The 20,440-nt window shown below is 41.3% G+C and overlaps 2 protein-coding genes across 3 annotated transcripts in view; one reads left to right on the forward strand and one right to left on the reverse strand.

Moving 5' to 3' along the window:
* Nucleotides 1–5,446, reverse strand: part of NIPBL (NIPBL cohesin loading factor) — a 187,960-nt gene extending 182,514 nt beyond the window's left edge. For both annotated transcript variants that reach the window (XM_080677539.1, XM_080677540.1), the window contains exon 1: nucleotides 4,223–5,446. The gene's annotated coding sequence lies outside the window, so the exon portion shown is untranslated. The remainder of the gene's footprint in view (nucleotides 1–4,222) is intronic.
* Nucleotides 5,447–17,292: 11,846 nt separating this feature from the next.
* LOC308253603 (craniofacial development protein 1) lies at nucleotides 17,293–18,507 on the forward strand. The gene has a single exon (XM_080679224.1). The coding sequence runs from the start codon at nucleotides 17,398–17,400 to the stop codon at nucleotides 18,295–18,297; it is 900 nt and encodes a 299-aa protein (XP_080535350.1). The 5' UTR covers nucleotides 17,293–17,397; the 3' UTR covers nucleotides 18,298–18,507.
* The last annotated feature ends 1,933 nt before the right edge of the window (nucleotides 18,508–20,440 follow it).

Below are 20,440 nucleotides of genomic sequence, written 5' to 3' on the forward strand. Positions count from 1 at the left end.
TATATAAATAAACTCAATCACACAAGGTCAGGATTTCTGATGTAAAAGTACTATTTTCATGGTGGGGAGGGGGGGGGACCAAAAGACAGGTATACCTCTCTAAAAGAAGATAAGCACCTTGGACTCAAGATAATTGAAAAAGTCGCCCTAGCCAGTTTTGCTCAGTGGATAGAGCGTCACCCTGTGAACTGAAAGTTCCCGGGTTAGATTCCAGTCAAGGGTTGCAAGCTCGATCCCCAGTGTGGGGTGTACCGGAGGCAGCCGATCAATGATTCTCTCTCATCATTGATGTTTCTATCTCTCTCTCCTCTTCTCTGAAATCAATAAAAAAAAAAAATTGAAAAAGTCAAAAATGGTATCAGTGTCAGCACTGAGCAATACATGACACCATAACCAGAGCTCAGATATTTCTTAAAGCAACATTAACAAAAAACTATTAAGAGTCAGGGAATCTCTTGTTGTCCCACTGACTCACTACATGAATCTATACCAAACACGGGGCCTTCTGATGTCAAGTTTTTCATCAGAAAAATGGAAATCATGCTGGTCACTTCTTTCACAGGGAAATTAGAATATTTATAAAGGAATTCAGTCACTTTGAAAAAGGACCAATTTAAAAATACAAAGACAACTGCTAAAAATAGAGAAAACTCTACTTTAAAAGTGTATTTTTAAATGACTTTCAAAGGCTAGATGAGCTCATAAATAACTACCAAAGTCAACTTAGTATGCTCAAGATATTAAAATAAACATCTTCAACTAAATAGTTAATTATCAGACTTCTATAAAGTTCCTAGTCAGTAATTTCCTATTCGTTTTATGGCAAATAAATGTGACAAACAGAACTGAAGTGACATTTCTCTAAAAGGGATTTTTATTTACTTCAGTCTTTCCAATCACTTCATATGGAGCTGAATAAAATTTCAGAATTACATACAAATTATGCTTTTCCTAATAAGCAATGGGGTGGGGAAAGTTAAATGAAATTATATAAAACTCAAACTTTTTAGTTTTTATTTACTTATATTATTAATTTTTACATCTTATTTTTAGAAAGTAAAAATACCACATTATATGTCAAAACATAACACAGGCAGGTTCAAATGTTCTCGCAGTTTAATGACGAATTGGTACTGAAAAAAATTAAATATGAAATTAGGAAGCCTTAAAAAAATACATGTTTGAGCTGGATAGTCCAACCCCAAATAAAGAAAATTTCATGTGAGAATTGGTATGGCTTTGCTCAAATATTTTTGATATTTAGTAATTTTTACTATGCAGAAAACTAAAACTATATTTATCACCATACTGAAAACTTTCTTTTCCTCCCCAAAGAGAATCTCAAATAGTCTGTCTTTCTTCAAATATAATTTTTTTCTTCTTAAAGGACAGTATTTTAGTGATCACTAGCATAGGTTTAAAATGCTTTTAAATAACTAGTAAACAAATGTTGAATGGCTTTAAAAGGAAGCATCCTATATACTCTTCTCAAAACACTAACAATTATTTAATATTCCATTTTAATTTTATTTACTAGATTTTCATTATTTATGTGAAAACTGATTTCAATTATTATAAGTTATTGTTAATTCTGCAGACTAAAGAGAAACAGTAAACCATAATGCTGAAATTTCCTTTAGGCATATTAGGAAATATTTCTCCAAATAATATAACTAGCATTACAAGATTACTGGAACACTATGGTTGCCTCCTTTCACTGAATTAAAAAAAAATGGAAATATAGGATTAACCACTGGTGACGTCCCAACCAATACAGAGGAAGCACAGCAGGCTATTCATAATCTCCAGGGAAACACAAATTATTCATTCCAACTAAGTTATCAAAAATTTAAAGTTCCAGCTTAGTTTTTATTCAAGTTTTATGTCTTCTCCATTAAAAATAACCTGATCAGTTAACCAAATAAAAAATATTTTCAATTTACTTGAAAGAAATGTTTATGCTATTTTAATAAAAGCTATCACACAATCTGTATTAGAGATTGCTAACTATATACAATTGGGAAAACAAGCCCTGATAAGAATTAATTCACTTTAATTCCAAAGCCACTAGAAGAAAAAAAAGTCACATAAAGAGATACCTTACACAGAAACATCTGTGTAAGAAAGCTCCCTTTAGGTATAAAACTCCAAAAGTTCCTTCTGTTGATGAAAACTACGCAAGGAGAACTCCTTCCCAATATGTTCATTCCTTGGCATGTCTCCGTATTTTATTTACATAAAAGTTGTAAAGACAATTACAGGTTCATACAAGGGCCTTTTAAACATTTATACCGAAGCCCTTATCTGCCTCCCCAACCCAAACCCTCTGCTTCAGACATGAAGTGTTTCTCCTCTCTGTGTTCTCTGCCCCTCGCAGGCCCCCATTCACATGCCCCCCACCCAGTGCAGGCCTGAGGCCCCGCAGCAAACAGTGTCTAACAGGAGCAGGCAGCACAAAGACAGGAATGGGAGATTAGTGGGAGGGAGGGAGGCCGGCACTGGGGCTCAGCAGGAGCTTCAGGCTTTTTAAAATTCAAACTGCTCCCTGACCAATACAAATCACGGACACGCCACTGACTACTACACGGATTTATAGCATTAAAAACACGCCTAGTACGTGACAGCTATATTAACTTCACTCTTTTTAACATTTTTCCACACGTTTGCAGTAAATGTGGCACAACTTATTTTAAGCAGAATGCTAAACTCAAAAATAACCTTCAGAAAAGTTACTCGTCCTACAATGACAATTTAACAAGACACACAAAATTCGAACCAATGTAGCATCCACTAGTAAAACAAGAGACTTTGTTGATCAGTGCTGCTTCATTTTAACCAATGAAAATTTCCCTACAGAGAATATGATACAAAGTCTCAAAAAGCGTCTCACCCAGGTACATTTATTTTTCTATGCAATGTGGAACATAAACTTTCCCGTTGCTTGTCTTTCCTTTCTACCAAGCTTATGCCTCCAGAAACAAGCTCAAAACACTCAATTTACACTTGAACTAGCTTTTAAGACAGAACTTCTGTTTGACTCCAGCATTTACAGATACACATTTGACCTATTAAAATGACACCTCTCTCATTACCCAGTCAAACATCCTGGGCACAAACAGCCAATGACAATCCTGGGACCTCGACAAGATCTGCCTTGACATGAAAGGATGGCACCTTCTACCTTTTTAAAAAAACAAAACAAAAAAAAAACACCAAAAAACCTCCCAGGGATTTTAAGCCTAATTAATTTGTATACTTTGAAAGAAAATTGGTTTCACCTGTGTGTCTCAGCGCTCTTCTTCAGAACATTCAAAACCCCTTTTATACTTCTCCTCGGTGAGATCAGGAAGTACCTAAGTATTTCACGTACAGTCGTTGGAAACCGTCCTTATATAACACACACAAATGCAAAGTGGCCGGGGAAACCTGTCAAGTACTTTTATTCGTGTCTTTGAATAAAGTCCATGTGCAACAGACACTGTCAAACAACAACCTAAGAGCTCTTTGGGGCGGGGGGGCGGGCAGGGGGGTACAGGCAGCGTCTACCACACTATGGTTTTCTGTATTAAATATTCGTGCGAACCACTGAATTCTTTGAAAAAAAAAAAAAAAGAAAGAAAATGAGTCTTTCTTAACTTTCCAACGTCCAAACAAGTTTTACCCAGGGCAGGAATTACCACAGGCTCCGTGTCGGAGTATTTACATTTGTCTCACTAACTGAAACTACTTCCTCCCTTCATGGGGTCACAGGGGGAAGAAGGGGGGTTGTTTGTTTCACTGGGACGTTCCCCACTCCCGGACCAGGAAAGTTGTAAATATGGGGACGCCCAGGGCACCCTCGCCGCTAGTGGTATTGTTTCCGCCTCCTCACTGGCCAGGGCTCGTCTCCCGGGCGAGGCCTGTCACCGAGCGGCGGCAGCCCCGCGCAGCCCGCAGCGCTCCTAATCCCCGAGCTCAAGTAGATTCCGCTGGCCCGCGGCCTGCGCTCTCCGCCGGGCCTACGCCTCCCCGGCCGCCCGGCAGGACCGTCCCCGCCACCGGAGCCGGCCGGAGAGGGGACGAACCGCCGCCGAGCAGGGCGGCAGCCACCCGAGAGGAGCGAACTCCAGACTCGCCGCGGAGGGGACCTGGGCCGCCAAGGAAGCGCGGGGAGGGGAGCGCCGAGGAGAGACGCTGGGACCTGGCGCCGCCGCCGCCGCCGAAATAAAGAGCAGGAATTTACCTGGGCGAATCGGCGTCGGAATCCGGGGAGGCCGAGGCCGCGGCGGCGAGAGACTATAATCCGGGCCGGGAGGGGGGGTGGCTACGGCTCCTCTTCCGTCTCCTCAGTGCGGGGAACATGTAGAGCCGGGGGGAGACCAGCCGAGAAGACAAATCGCTGCTTCTTCTTCCTCCTCCTCCTCCTTCTCCCACATAGAAACACTCACAAACACCCGGCCGGGGCCCGAGCTACCGGGGGGGCATCGCCGCCGGCCCGGGAATAATCCTCCTGTCGGCGGGGGCGTCCCTCCCTGCGGCTTGGTGGTGTCGGGTGAGTCGGTACCGACGGAGGGAGGGGGGGGAGGGCGGGGGGGAAGGAGCCCTGTGTGTGTCTCTCTCTCGTTCCGTCTCTCCCTCTCAGAACAAAATGCCGACCGGAAGTGCAGCTGCAGGAATGACTCCCTCCACCGGCGCCAAACACTAACAACCACCCCCTCTTCCCCACTCCACTTCCGCCACCGCCGCCGCCGCCACTTCGGCTCGCGTCCTCGGCCGCGCCGCGCCGTTCCGCACCGCTCCCCGGGTCCGGCCGGGCCGGCAGCGACGCGGCGGCTCTCCTGCGCGTCCTGCTCCGCCTCAGGGCGGCTGTGGATGTTGCCTTTGACGGCCGATCCTGCGCAGCGGCGTCTTCGCTGCGGCGCGGGCGGGCCGGCTCGCCAGGGTCTGGATTTTCCTGGAGGCCGAGCGGAGCGGGGTCCGGCTTCGCTGGTGGTCGTGTGCGTGGGGGGCGCTCCGGCCCGGCCCGGCTCGCAGGCCGCACTCGCTGCCCCGGCAGGTCGTCATTGGCTTTAGGGAGCCGAGCTGGGGGCGGCCATGTAGAGGACGCCCGCGATTCGACGGCGACGGTGCATTTTTTTCAATGGTCTTCCTGCAGCCTGGTGGATGGATGTATCGTACACCTTCTCTCCTTAGGGGAGGCCGGACGTTACGCCCGTTTCTGCATTATTTCTGCGGAGTCAGAACGTCACCCGTGGAGGTGAAGAAGATTCCCAGCTGGATCGAATTGGAATCGTGTCTGCGATGCATTTATTTCTGGAAATATGCGGTCTTTTCTGAATCTCCTTTTTGTTGGCGGTGGTTTTGATTCTTCCCTAACTGTCGGGATAAAGACCTGTAGGCGACGCTGTTGGAGCGAGCGGCTGGCCCGCGGCGGCCCGGAGCGCGCGGGTCCGCGCCCCCCTCGAGTGTGGGTGGAGCCGAGCGCGCCGGAGTCGCCCGCCGCGACCCCGGCCACCGGGCCACCGGGCGACCGCGGGCCCCGGGTGAGCCTGGGGCCAGCCGGTTTCAGACCTCGCTTCATTGGAAACAGCGAGGTCCCGGGCCAGGCTGGAGTACAAATGTGATGAGAGCACCGGGCTTCGGGTAGTCTCTTAGAACCCGTGAAGTATCCGATCGTTCCGCGGTTCTTTTAAGTTTACTTGTGTAAATTAGAAGGGGGCTGTTCTCCAGGTAAAGAGTGCAAGTAGGTAAGCGAATTTTACTAAACGGGGCGGTACTTGTTATATGTTCACGAACTTAGTTTTCATGATAACGTTCATTGTAAATGGGAAATTTTGCCTACAGGTTACTCCTTTTGCCTTAAAAATAAAAAAAAAGAAAGAAAAAGAAAATCACTGGAGGGACTAGATCAGATCTCGTCCCCGAGACCCTCCCATGGCTTTGCACCTAGCGGAGAGGAAGAGCCCAGCCGCGGGGTCCCGGCCGGCGGACCTCCGTCTCCGCCAGGCTTTCCCCCGGCGTCCGCGGAGCTGGCGCCCTCGCCTGCAGGTGTTCGCTCTAATGGCACCTCCCGGCTTCCGCGGCCCCCTGTTAAGCTGCGAGTTCCCTGTTCCCCTCCCCCATTTCACCCTTCTGGCATTCTCCTGATCATGCAGGTTTATCATCTGTTTTCCCCAATAGAGCTTAAGCTCCCCGAGGATAAAAGGTTTTGTTTTCCTCCGCCGGTGTTTGTAGAGGAAATATGGCTAGAATCATGGCGGACACACACAGATGCTTAGTATTTGGTTAATGAATGAATGAGGCATGACTGCCTTGCTCCCCCCACCCCCACCCCCACCCCCAATTTCTGAACTTTGTTCCTTAATGTATAATTATATGTACTTAAATGCTACAGATAACTTTATGAAAGATAGGTGGAAACTGAAAAAAAAAATAAGGAAAAATGCAAGTTTATTACAGAGTTCTAGAAAAAGGCACTTTCCCTCCAACACCAGAAGCCCACAAACGAGCGAAAAAAAATTTTTTTTCAGGTTTCTGTAAATGGGCTTGCTAGAGAGGACAGTGGATGGAGCGCATGATCATACACTGGGCCAATTAGCTTTGCTCTCTTCCTGAATCACAAGGTGTGTCGTTCCTTCTGTCTGCCCCCCTTTTTTTTTTCTTGCAAAATACATGCTATTTTCACTAAAATAAAGTCTGTTTGAATCGGTTGGCTTAGCTCAAATACAGCACTACTGGAAAAGTTCATTCAGCAAGTATTTAATGGGCACAAAATGAGTGCCAGTCACAGTGATTCAAAAGGTGTGTGCTTCTAGGCCTTATATAAAGGAGCACATATGGCTACCCTGGTTACTACTCAATTATGCTGTCAAGCAAAGCAAATGCTAGTGAGATTTATTTTTTACAGTTTCCTTCAGAAGAAAAGGTTCAGTGAAAGCCGAGGTCAGGATTAGTGTGGATATTTTAATTCACCTTTTAGCTTGCTGTTCATGTACATTTACTTTATGAAAGCGCTAGGGGTGCCAATAAATTAATTGATAATTTTTGAAAACTATGAAACAAATTTGAGAATTTTTACTTTCTAGTGGCTGGAAAAACCAACGACCTTTTAAATTAAAATAAGTAAGTATACCAGCAAACTAGAACCTGCAATAAGCCCTTGGCTGTGATATAACAATCATATTTCATTTATGGAATTTTTGGACAAGAAAAGACAGTCTTGATAGTTATTTTATAACCATTAATACATTTAATTAGACATTGTTTCATAAATTCAACAGCCTGTTAATTATAAGTTTACCCAGATTAATCTTTAAGAATAGCTTTAAGTCTTATACAGATGTCTTTTTCACTCAGTTTAAAATACTAAAATTTCAATTTGCTTAAGGAAACACAATTATCTTCCTATATACTTTTTTAAATGTTCCTGGTAAACTAATAATTTTGCAGGTCCAGGTAACCAGAGTCTTGACATTATTGTAGCATTTACTTTTAAATTTTAGGAATCTTGGTTTTCAGTTTCTTCCCTCATTTACTTATCAGAGACTTCCTAGGTGCTTATTAGCTTTATGACCAACACCTGCTACACATTAGTGACTGAAAACGACAAGCTCTCTCTGCCTTTAAAGGTTTTAAGTTGTACATAGTTTATACCAATTTTTTCCAGATCATGCAATTAAAGACATTGTTTCAATGCGTATCAGAATATTTCTCTATTAAATCAATGTGTTTTACTTGCCTAAATTTAAGTATCCAAGTTGAGATCTTGTGTAGAATCTATTAATTTAATCTTAGTGTTTTCTTGATTTCATTGTCTTGTTTCTTGGTTTTGGGGGGGGGGTGTTGCTTAATAATTGTTTTCCTCAACGTTATCCATTTATTCTGCTCTTACATTTTTGAAACTTTTTCTCAAATCAGTTGATTTATGGTGGTCTTTTATCCTTGATTTATTCATTCTTAATTTGTAGGGCAGCCCAATCAACCTTTAATCTGATTTGATATTACCCCCATTCTTTAAGTACTGAATTATAGTACTCATTTTATTTGCCAGAGTGGGGATAGTCCCATATGTATTCTTGATCAATAAATTGCAGAAGATTTAATAAAATATTTTAAGTGGATTTTAAGTATTAACTATTGAATGTAGTCAGCTTGGTATAATTGACAAATTATAAATTATTTTTATTGATAATACTTATCATTAAGAGAAATACAATTTGTCAAAAAATGATAGAAATTAAAAATTTTAGAAAACAATTTTCTTCTCACTATTTTATGCTAACCAGTTCTATCTTTTATTAGTGATAAAAATAACTTATAAGAACAAAATTTTAAAATATAGTAAAAGAAGTAAAGGACATGTATGTAGTGTTTTATTTTATATTTAGGATAATTAAGTTACTTATTTCAAGAAACTTTGAAGAGTTAATTATAGATGTTGATTTGAGGGTGAGCTACAAAAGTATCAAACAATTTAACAGTCTGGAAATAAGTTCTGCAAATTTTTAAATGAAATACCTTAATCAAATTTGTGATAGTATTTATGAAGTATATTCAACATATTTTATCCATCTTTGTTAACATGATAGAAATGGATGTCCTTCAAGAACAAGCTTTGTCCTTTCATTAATCCTTACCTCTAAATTTATAGATTTTATTATCCATGCCATCCATTTATAATCCTATGACTTTCCTATATTAGTGTTTACATTTTTGCATGTCTATGCCTTATGTTCTTAAATCAAAGGGACCAGTTATGTGTTATACTACATTACAAGCTTCAATGTGCATTGGATAGGGTAGGGCCCTCAGAAAAAGGCATTTCTGAAATATAATTTCAATATATAATTATTCATTAAATCTTCATGAAAGTCTAATTTTAATGGAACCTACACATATGCTGAATGTGAAACAGAGAATTAAATTATACATGTATTTTAGTACTAAACTAATCTGGAACAACATTGATTTTTAAATGTTTTTATCTATGAAAGAAGAATACAAAATCCATTAAAAACATCTAAAATGGGTATGATAGGAGTGCTTATGATGCTCATTTCAAAGCATCTCCTCTAGAACAGCGTTTTAAAACTGGGTCATGTACCACTATGGGTCATGAAATAAGTACAGTGGGTAGTAACCAGCATTTTTTATTTGATATATAGACAAGAATAGAAAATCTAAGAGTCTATTTTTAAATGAACGTTTCATTTATGTGTGTGCATGTGTTAGGTTACCTTGTAAAGTATAGAGTTGGGCAAAAGTAGGTGTCCAGTGCCATGTGACATTCTTTTGAGTTAATAAAGCGATTGTAATAATCATAGCCTGCCCATCGTCTTTGCATACAAACAACTGTAAACCTACTTTTCCTCACCCCTGTATATTTCGTAGTATGGATTATAGGCTGAAAAAAAGTGGTGGTGTTTTTTTTTTGTTTTTTTTAATCTACAGTTTAGTTTTTCTTTTACTTCCTCCCTTAGAAAAGAAAAAAGAATACTAGAAAGTTCTGATTGCCTGTGAAATAGTGAGGAATTTTAGAGATTTGATAATTGATTTCAGAAAGATGATCTTAAGGTAAAGGGTAGGTAAACTGCAAAAATGTCAAATATTGAAGTTGTGAGGAGGAATTATTTTCCTAGTGGAGCTAAATTTGTTGTGTTTAGATTTATGACTGTTTTCTTATTGATCTGTTGTAGCACATCTCATTTCAAATGCCCAATACAGAATAATAAATATAAGGCAAAGAATATATTTGTTTCTGTCTATTTCTTTCCACCTGTTCAGTCTTAAAACAGGTATTTATTAACTAGTCATTTGAGTGCAAAGCAAACTGCTACCTTCACAGAGGAATTGTTATAAGAACAGTTTACTCCCTGAAAATGACTGAAACTTCTCCCTTCAAAAAATAACAAATTTTCAATAAGGTTTTTCTCTCTAGCCAAAGTAAATAATCATTTCTTAAAGTAAATAGTTAACTTTCATTTCCCATCCAACTCATTCACATATTTAAATAAGTACTTAAAGTTGAGTACAGAATTTAAAAGGGGGAAATTAGTGTATAGAAAAAGAAGAAAATAGTGTATAGAGTTTGAAAGGAAGGCAATATACTATATAAGTGGGATGAAATATATCTACCAAACAGAAAATAAGATAAGGAGTATATTATACTGAAATGTTTTAATAAAAGTTAGACATTTCAATAAAATTTAAACATTTCATTATGTATTTCAGTATAGGTTTCACTATTGTAACGTTGGCAAGTCTATTGAAGAGCAAGTCTGTTTTTCCCCCCAGACATATAACGCCACCAGCTCCCTTTCAATTATAGATATTTAAGACCTAGTTTGGTTAAAACCATAGCAACACACAACATTTTCTAGGGAACTAAAATAAGAATCTAGGTAAATTCCTGAACCAAAGCTTAGACCCAAATATTATACCAATGTAACACATACCCATTGAAGTAAGAAAAATTATATTACTTAACCACCAGAGGGTGCCAAGTCAGTCCCGAAAGGTAGGAATACAAAGGAAGACCACATGACTTCCTGTTTTGAGTTTGGCTGTTTTGGCTGCTGTCCTCTGAGTTTAGTTTACCAAAAAAGCCAACTGGAAGTATAGAAAGGCCAACAATGTATGTCAGATGTGGATAGGGTGGCAATTTTAACTGTAAAAATTACCTGGCAGGAAAGAAATTCTTCTGTTTAATGACAGCCCAGAGGGAGAGTATTTGGCATGAAAGAGAATTCTTTAAAACCAAATGTTAAAAATTGAATAAATAAGTAGTGAGACTTACATGGATCAGAGCAAAGCAATGATACGATTACCAACCATTAGGCAGAAGAAATTCAAGTACAAATGTGCAAGTGGAAATGTTTCAATATTATCTAAGATGGAAAACCATACAAAACAATATCTTAGAGCCATGATGAATTACTAGCCAATTATAACAGTGAAACATTTCTTCATTTCAGTTTTATTTAAGCTGAAATTAGACTCTAAATAGGCACATTTTAAAAGTACAAAGTTGACACAAATAAGTAGATTGACCTATTAAATTGCTCTGCAATTTGACAATCTAAGAAGTGTAAATATTAACAGAAATGATTATAGTGAAATAATGAGATTTTTCACTTAAAAATAGAAAATAGAATTGTTCTCACTCCCCTTTATTAACAAAAATACCTATTTTGTGACAGGTGTTTGGAGGAATATAGTGGCTAAATGATTACTGTCAGCTTATTTAGTATCTTTTAAAACTTCCATTAGTAAGGGGGCAATAGCTTTGCCATGAACCATTTCCTTATGATAAGCATAATAACAGGTTAACTCTTATAAAAGTCCAATAAAAACCATTAACTTTGTCACCAAAGTCAAAATTTTAGAGCTTATTGAATATGTAGTATAATTTTTTGTTTTATCCACTTTTTATTTAATAAGTTTGTAATGATAAACTCAAAACCAAACAAAGGAAGGAAAGAAAAGAGCTCGTTACCTTGTCGTATTTCAGAGTAGGGAATGATGATATTAGGAAAAGCACCAAGAAATGACTTTCAGTGAACAAAATCAGGAAATCTCAAAGATTTTTGCTCTCCCTAAAAAAATTAAATCAAAATTTTAGTCAGGAACTTATACCCACACATGAATACTGTTTTTAACAATGCTCTTTAGATGTTTAAAATATTTTTTATTTCCTTTTTGAAAAAACAGCACCAAAACCCAAACTACATTAGTAGTCATGATTCTAATTCACAGCTTCTTTCTGTCTTACACTCTTGAATTATCTTATTTTTCTAAAGCACCCCTCTGATGTAGCTTTCTTGGTATTATTGCCTTCTTCCTAATTCTACCATCAACATTCATTAGCTTTCTCCAATATATTCGGATGATTACTCATGATCATACGCAGGCAAACTGTAATTTTTGGTTGGTGGAAGGGGAAATAGCTTACATTATGAATTTAGACGATCTATAGTAGAACTTGATAATACTTCATGTATGCTAAAGTATTTTTAATTTGAAGAACTTACTGTGCATCGTATATGCTTTCTGTAAAAGTTTTTTTAAATCTTACATTAAATCTTTTGGGCTTTAATTCTACCTATAATATTGCTGTAAAAACATCATAGTTGTGAAATCTGGCTCTTTAAAAAAAAATACTGCACTGAAAACTGGTTTGAAGCTATTCTGTCTACGATGTAACTTACATTTAATATTTTGTGATGTAAGTATGACCTCTGAATAAATGAGTCTGATTTTCTATATTTTTAGGAATACTATTGTATTCTAAGAGTATCAGAAGACAGTGTGCTTCTTAAAGTAATTTTGAATTTATATCCAAAGTTGGGGGATGAATTTTTCTTATGAATGCATAACATTTTTATTATTGTTTACTGTAGATCTTTCATTCAACAAGCCTGTGCCCAGCACCTATGTGCTGGAAACAATGAATACAAATGACTAACCTTGTCTCTTTCCTCATGTAACTTACAGCGTAGAGGAAGAATAGATGAAATAAATTTAAAACAGTAAGATAAATGACTGTGAGTTGCATCAAAAGTGCTATGAAAGTACCAAAGATACCCGGAGGTTTTGAGAAAAGCTTCATGGAAGAGGTGAGATCTGAACATTAGTGGATGATAAATACTTTTCCAGGCAGAGGAAGACAGGAAGGAAGGAAATCAACCAATCCAAAGAGGGAAATGGATATGTAAAAATATATATAGGTTCATAAGAACGTTCCTGTATTTCATGATGCAAAAATTGCTTTGGTTAAAGTGCAGATTAGGTAAGGGGCTGGAATCTACTACTCCTGTCAAGTGAGGGGTTTAGATTTAAACCCCACACTTGATAGGTAAAGAATTTTACACCAGGATAATATGAAATTTGCATTTTAGAATAACTGCAAGTTAACATTCTTAAAATGTACAAATGTATTACAAATTAGAAAGGAAAAGAACAGTTAGTGACATTGTGGGGAACATACAATTTAGAAATAAGTATCTAGCTGAGTATTCATACTCTTTGATACAATACTATCTTATCTGGACTCTTGGTGAGGCTATATTACTTTTAGATTTCAATTAAAACAGAAAGAAGCCTAGGTAACTAAATGAAAGAAAGATGGAATGTGAGGAGAGGCTTGGAGAAATGTGAATCAATAAGAAAGCTAATGGTTTAAGTCACACATGAGGGCTTGTCTGTGGGAACGGGGCTGGAGAGGAGGAGGTAGATTTAAAACTGTAGAACTGAGGATGTCTTGCACCAATGAATATGTAAAATAAGAAAGTGGGGGAGTGGAGAGCTCAAGCATTACTGACCATTCAGGTTTAGGTCTCTAGGTGAACTCTGGTGTCATTAAAAGACAAAGTAAGCTGAAAGCAGAGAGGAGTAAGAGTAAATTTAGTCTGGGATAAATTAAATTTGAGTTGCCTATTAGACTCCCACTTAGAAATAGCCAGTAGACTGTTAAAAATATGTGTGGATACTCAGGAGACAATGCTAAAGGCATGAGAGACATCTTCATAAAAGTGATCATTTGAAGCCACAGATTTGAATCTAGAGAGAATTTATAAAACAGGAATGAGCCAAAGAATTATAAGAACCATTAAGGAAAAAGCAAGCTTCCAAAGATTGGTATGGTATTATAAACTAATACTTTCTCTCTAAAATATTTGAAAAGAACTCTTTATAAGTTATTTAGTTAAATATTGTAACAGATGTTTGACTCTAAAATCAATACCCTATAAAATCTTATCCTATCTAATCCTGGAAGATATTCAATTACTGTGTCTTTTACATTTTACCTGAAAATGGGAGAGCAGAATAGAGGTTGATTTCTGAAGAGAATAGAAAAGGTTAATGATATTTTAAGCAGCAAATTCTTCTTAACATTATATAATGCTTACAACTCAGATCTAGAAAGTTTAGTTACAGCTTCCAAACTTTCTCAGTTTTTCCTGACTGTGCTAGCCCTAAGTTGCCACTCCAATCCAGTGCATACTTCTAACTATTCTTGCTGCTTCATTTATTTTTTTATTTTTAAATATATTTTTTACAGAGAGGAAGGGAGAGAGATAGAGAGTTAGAAACATCGATGAGAGAGAAACATCAATCAGCTGCCTCCTGCACACCCCCTACTGAGGATGTGCCCGCAACCAAGGTACATGCCCTTGACTGGAATCGAACCTGGGACCCTTGAGTCCACAGGCCAACGCTCTATCCACTGAGCCAAACCGGTTAGGGCGCTGCTTCATTTAAATCATTCCTTCTTAATCCTTGTTTCTCCTACTAATATCCCTCTCATAATAGCTATCCAGTACTGGTTTCCCCTGTCCCCACATATTTTGATTCCTTTAAGTCAAGGATAATATCACAGTCTTCATCTATATATACTAATAAGAGAGAAATATGGTAATTGTCACTCTGTGACACCCACAGCCAATCAGGAGGGAATATACAAATTAGCGGGACAAAGATGGTGGCGGCCACACAGCCAGCTGGAGCGGGCGGGAGGCTTGGGTCACCCTGGCTGGCCGCCGAAGAAGGGGCCTGCTCTGTGGCAGCCACAGAGCAGGCTGGAGTGAGCGGGAGACTTGGGTCACTGGGGGCGACCCAAGCTTCCCGCCCGCTCTGGCCGGCCACTGAAGGAGGGGCCTGTGGGCAGTGGCCACGGTGCCAGCCTGAGCGCACAGGAGGCTTGGGTCGCCTGGGTCGGCCACTGAGGGAGGGGCCTGCAAACGACCCTCAGCCCCTCACCCAGGCTGGCCATGCCCCCATGGGGTGAGGGTCCCCGCTGGCGGGCGTGGCCAGCCTGCAAACAGCCCTCAGCCCCTTACCCAGGCTGGTCACGCCCCCCCAGTGGGGATCCTCACCCCATAGGGGCGTGGCTGGCCTGCAAACTGGCCCCATCCCCTCGCCCAGGCCGGCACCGTCCCCAGTGGGGACCCCCACCTCAATGGGGGCATGGCTGGCCTGCAAACCACCACAGGCCCCTCACCCAGGCCCCCCCACCCCCCCTAAGGGAACCCCCACCCTGATCCAGACACCCTTCAGGGCAAACCAGCTGGCCCCCTCTCATGCACCAGACCTCTATCTATACTAATAAAAGGGTAATATGCTAATTAGACTGGGACACCTTCCAGGAGACCTTCTGGACATTCTTTTGCACAAAGCCATGATGGCAGGGCCGAGGTAGAGGAAGTTAGGGGCCAAGAAGGGAGGGCCGTTGTGGGTGATCAGGCTGGCAGGGGGGGCCAGTTGAGGGTGAGCAGGCCATCAGTTGGGGGCAATCAGGCCGGTGGGGGGGGGGCAGTTGGAGGTGAGCAGGCCGGCAGGGAGGGCAGGTGGGGGCGAGCAGGTCAGCGGGGGGGCAGTTGGGGTGAGCAGGCTGGCAGGCAGAGTGGTTAGGGGCAATCAGGCAGGCAGGCAGGTGAGTGGTTAGGAGCCAGCAGTCCCGGATTGCGAGAGGGATGTCCGACCGCTGGTTTAGGCCCCATCCCTGTGGGACATCCCCCGAGGGATCCCAGATTGGAGAGGGTGCAGGCCGGGCTGAGGGACACCCCCCCCCCCGTGCATGGATTTCGTGCACCGGGCCACTAGTATAATAATAAAAGCGTAATATGCTAATTAAATCGGATGTCCTTCCTTCTGGACAAAGCTGCAGCAGGCGGGGGCCAAGGCCGAGGTGACAGAGGCCCCCGGCCGTGGTGGCAGGCGGGAGCTGGGGCCAAGGCCCTTGAACGAATTTTGTGCATCAGGACTCTAGTCTAGTAATAAGACAGAAACTAGTATAACAGAGTGGAAATGAATGTTATGCAAAACATATATTCCAGAGACATCCATGTTTTTCAGTAGTGAACCACAATCAGAAATCCATATGTCTGTGGGTCACATACATTTTAATCATAACAATAATAGAATTATAGTCTATTAACTATTGAAAAGTATTTAGTATTATACTGTCCAAATATTCTAATGAGCTTTATTAACATAAAATTGTCACTAGTCTTCAATAAATTTTGAAAAATCAATGAGAATATTATTATACAACAGGCCAAATTTTGCTCAAAAACCAAGGGCTGTTCAACAAATGGTACTGGGATAACTTGCAAAAGACGGAAACGAATGAAGTTGGACCCTTACTCCATACCATATGCAAATTTAACTCAAAATCGATCAATGACCTAAATGTAACAGCAAAAACTTAAAACTTTTGGAGGAAAACATAGGGGAAATTTTTATTTCCTTGGATTTGGCAAAGGATTTTTAAATATGACATGACACCAAAAGCATGAGTAACCAAAAAAATAAATAAATTGGATTCCAAAATTAAAAATTCTGTGCTTCAAAGGACATGAAAGAAAATTTAAAAAAATCCACACATAATGGGAAAAAATATTTGCAAACCGTATCTAGAATATATAAAGATCTCATAACGCAATAATAAAATAATGAATAACCTAATTTAAGAATGGACAAAAGATCCGAATAGATATTTCTCCAAAGAACAAATACAAATGGCCACTAAGCAGCTAAAAAGGTGCTCGGCATCATTAGTCACCCGGGAATGCAAATCCAAATCACAGTGGGCTACCACTTCAAACCAGTAGGATGGCGAGAATAAAAAGTCAGATAACAAGTATTAGCAAAGATGTGGAGATACTGGAACCCTTGTCATACACAGCTGGTGGGAATGTAAAATAGTGCAGCCACTTCGGGAAACAGGCAGTTCCTCAAGTGATTCAACAGCTACTTACTCCTAGGATACACCCAAGAGAAATGAAAACATGCCCACACAGAGATTTGTACACAAGTTTTATGGTAACATTAGTCAGAATCCGCAAAAGGTGGCAACAACCTTAATGTTCACCAACTAAAAAATGTGTAAACAAAATGTGGTATATCCATACAATGATACATGTATTATTTGGCCATAAAAAGGAATGAAATAGAATTACTTGTTGCAAATGAATGAATCCTGAAATCATTAGGCTAACTCACCTACAAAAGATCACATGCTGTGTGATTCCATTCACATGAAAATCCAGATAGGGAAATCCAGAGACATAAAGTAAACTAGCAGTTGCTTAAAGCTGCTGGTGTGTGTGGGGCGCGGGGGTGGGGGTGGGGGGGTACGGTGAGGGGGGAGGAGAGGGGGAGGGAGGTAGTGGATGGAAGGGGTGATAGCTAAAGGGTAGAAGGTTTCTTTTCTGCAGTGATGAAAATGTTCTAAAATTGACTGTGATGATGGTTGCACATATCTGTGAATATATTAAAAACCATTTAATTGTGATACGCAGCGGGGGCTCGCCCCAACCGCCTCCGCCCCTGCCTCTACTTTTTGATCTATCCCCAGAGCTTTGCCTTGGGGTCAGTCGCTGCGGTCTTGTGGCTTGGCCCGCCCCGCGTGGCAGCGATATGGAGGAATTCGACTCCGAAGACATCTCCTCCTCAGAGGAGGACGAGGACTACGTGCCTTCTGGTGGAGAGTATAGTGAAGATGATGTAAATGAATTAGTGAAGGAAGATGAAGTGGATGGTGAAGAGCAAACACAGAAAACCAAAGGGAAAAAAAGAAAGGCTCAGAGCATTCCTGCCAGGAAGAGAAAACAAGGTGGCCTCGCATTAGAAGAAGAGGAAGAGGAGGGTGTCAGTGGGGAATCTGGAGGAAGCAGCAATGAAGAGGAAGACACAGCTGTAGAGCAAGAAGAAGGCACGAGATCTGAGAATGCAAGGAAAAAGAAGGAGGATGAACTGTGGGCCAGCTTCCTCAACGATGTGGGACCAAAATCAAAAGTGACCTCGACTCCACAAGTTAAAAAAAGAGAAGAGACTGAAGAGACTAGTTCAAATAAACTGATGGTCAAAGCAGAAGAGCTAGAGAAACCTAAAGAAACAGAAAAAGTTAAAATCACCAAGGTGTTTGATTTTGCTGGTGAAGAAGTCAGGGTGACTAAGGAAGTGGCTGCTACATTGAGAGAGGCCAAATCCTTCTTCAAGCAAAATGAGAAAGAAAAACCACAGACTAATGTCTCTTCAACTCTGGCGTCACTCCCTGCTGGGTCAGGATTAAAAAGATCAAGTGGAATGAGCAGCCTTTTGGGAAAAATTGGAGCCAAGAAGCAGAAGATGAGCACCCTAGAGAAGTCCAAATTGGATTGGGAGAGCTTCAAGGAGGAAGAGGGCATTGGTGAAGAACTAGCCATCCACAATCGAGGAAAGGAAGGGTACATTGAACGGAAAGCTTTTCTAGACCGAGTGGATCACAGGCAGTTTGAAATTGAGCGAGATCTCAGGCTGAGCAAAATGAAACCCTGATGGTGTGGGGGGACATTGGTAGCGGCTTAATCCTGTTTACAATGTGAGCTTCTTGTGGGTCTGTGAAATGTCTCTAGTGTTTTTCCTCGACTGTTTCCCAGCAAGACCTTTATTTTCTACTTTGAATTTCTGTCTTTGTATCTTCATCTCACATGGTTTCATTCATTTTTACTTTTAAAAGTTTGTTCTTAAATAAAAATTGGTCCTATAAAAAAAAAACAAACCATTTAATTGTACACTTTACATGGGTGAATTCCATGGTATATGAATTCTATCTCAATAAAGCTATTAAATAAAAAAATAAAACAAGGACTGTATATAGACAGGGCACATCTCAATTTCCACTCCAGTTTTACACTACTGAAAGCGGCTCTCAGGTTCAACTTCCATTGTTTCAGGAATATACATTGACAGAGTTGGAAGGCTCATATGTTACAAGAACTTGGCCACCAAGCCAGAAAGTTCAGAATAGTAATGTGTGATGTGTATATTCGTTCTCAAATCCTAGGGATACTATGGATTCTTGGTGGGAATAGTTTGCTCTCACTTCAATCAGTTCCTCTTTAAGTGGAACCATGTTAGCAAGGCAGATGTTTTAAAAATTCAAATACATTCCTCTAAAGTCAGCTGCAGAAACTTAAAAGCATAACTCATGCTAATGCAAATTTGTGAGTTTCTTTAGAAATCCTGACTTTATTTCTGCCAAATAGCTCAGCAGTTCCTTAAACACTATGATTCCATTTAACACAAGGCAATTCTGATATTGGACATGAATACACATTCCAAGTAACATTTACTGACTCCCCATGTTCTGATTTGAATATTAATAACTATAGTTCCGTTACCAACTCATCAGTTCTTTTATTTTTTCCTCTGCAGTCTCAAGTTCAGTATATTCAGATATCTTGCTTGTAACACCAAACAGAAAATATAATCATGTTAGCTATTTGAGTTTCATTATGGACTGAATGTTTGTGTCCTCTCCCCAAATTCATATGTTGAAGCCCTAACCACCAATACGATGGTATTAGAAGATAGGGTCTTTAAGAGGTAGTTAGGTTTAGATGAGGTCCTGAGGGTAAAACCCCTATGAAGGGGTTAGTGCTTTTATAAGACGAGGAAGAGGCACCAGAGCTTCCTCTCTCTCCACGTGAGGATACTGCAAGAACCTGACCATCTGCAAGCCAGAGAGCATTGACCAAGAACCAAATCTGCTAGCACCATGTCTTGAACTTCTCAACATCCAGAAGTGTGAGAAATAAATGTCTGTTTTTTAATCCAACTAGTCTATGGTATCTATATATATAAATAAAAGGCTAATATGCAAAGTCTCCCCACGGGAGTTCGACCAGGAGTTCTATTGCTCGCTATGACGTGCGTGGACCACCAGGGGGTGGCGTGGAATGAAGGAAGGCCCCAGCTGGCAGCCAGAAGGCCCTGATTGTTGGCCAGGCCTAGGGACCCTACCAGTGCACAAATTTCATGCACCGGGCCTCTAGTCTACACTAATAAAAGAGAAATGTGCAAATTGACTGTACCTCCATGATGCCTACCAGCCAATCAGGAGTGAGTAGGCAAATTAACCCAACAAGGATGGCGGGTTAATTTGCATACACAGGCGTGGAGCGGCTGGGGCGGGGCAGCTGCTTGCGCGCGTGCCGGCGCCAAGTGGCCTGCGTCCTGGGTCAGGCGTCCTTGGGAGCCAGGCCACTCTGAGCCTGTAGGCCTGCGTGTAGGCCTGGAAAGGCTGGGGTCCTGGAACGACCCCCCGGCCACTCCGGGCCTATGTACGTAGGCACAAAGCAGCCGGGGGCGGGGTGGGAACATTCCCGAGACTCAGGCACTCCAAGCCGGCGCAAGCGGCTGGGGGCAGGGTAGGAACGTCCCCTGCAGTGAGCGAGCAGACAGCAGGGCCCTGCTTGCCCCTGGCCGTGGCAGTGAGGGCCAAGCAGTCCCCCGCAGGGCCCCCACAGAGAGCAGACACCAGGGCCTGCGATGGCGTCAAGCAGGCAGGTCTGCAGAGAGCAGAGAACCATGGGGAGCAGGCCTAAGCCGTCAGTAGGAAATCCCCTGAGGGCTCCCAGATTGGAGAGGGTACAGGTCGGGCTGAGGGTCCCCCCATCCCCGGTTCACGAATTTAATG

This window comes from Plecotus auritus (genome assembly GCF_963455305.1).
Source record: "Plecotus auritus genome assembly, chromosome: 7".
NCBI classification, from domain to species: domain Eukaryota; kingdom Metazoa; phylum Chordata; class Mammalia; order Chiroptera; family Vespertilionidae; genus Plecotus; species Plecotus auritus.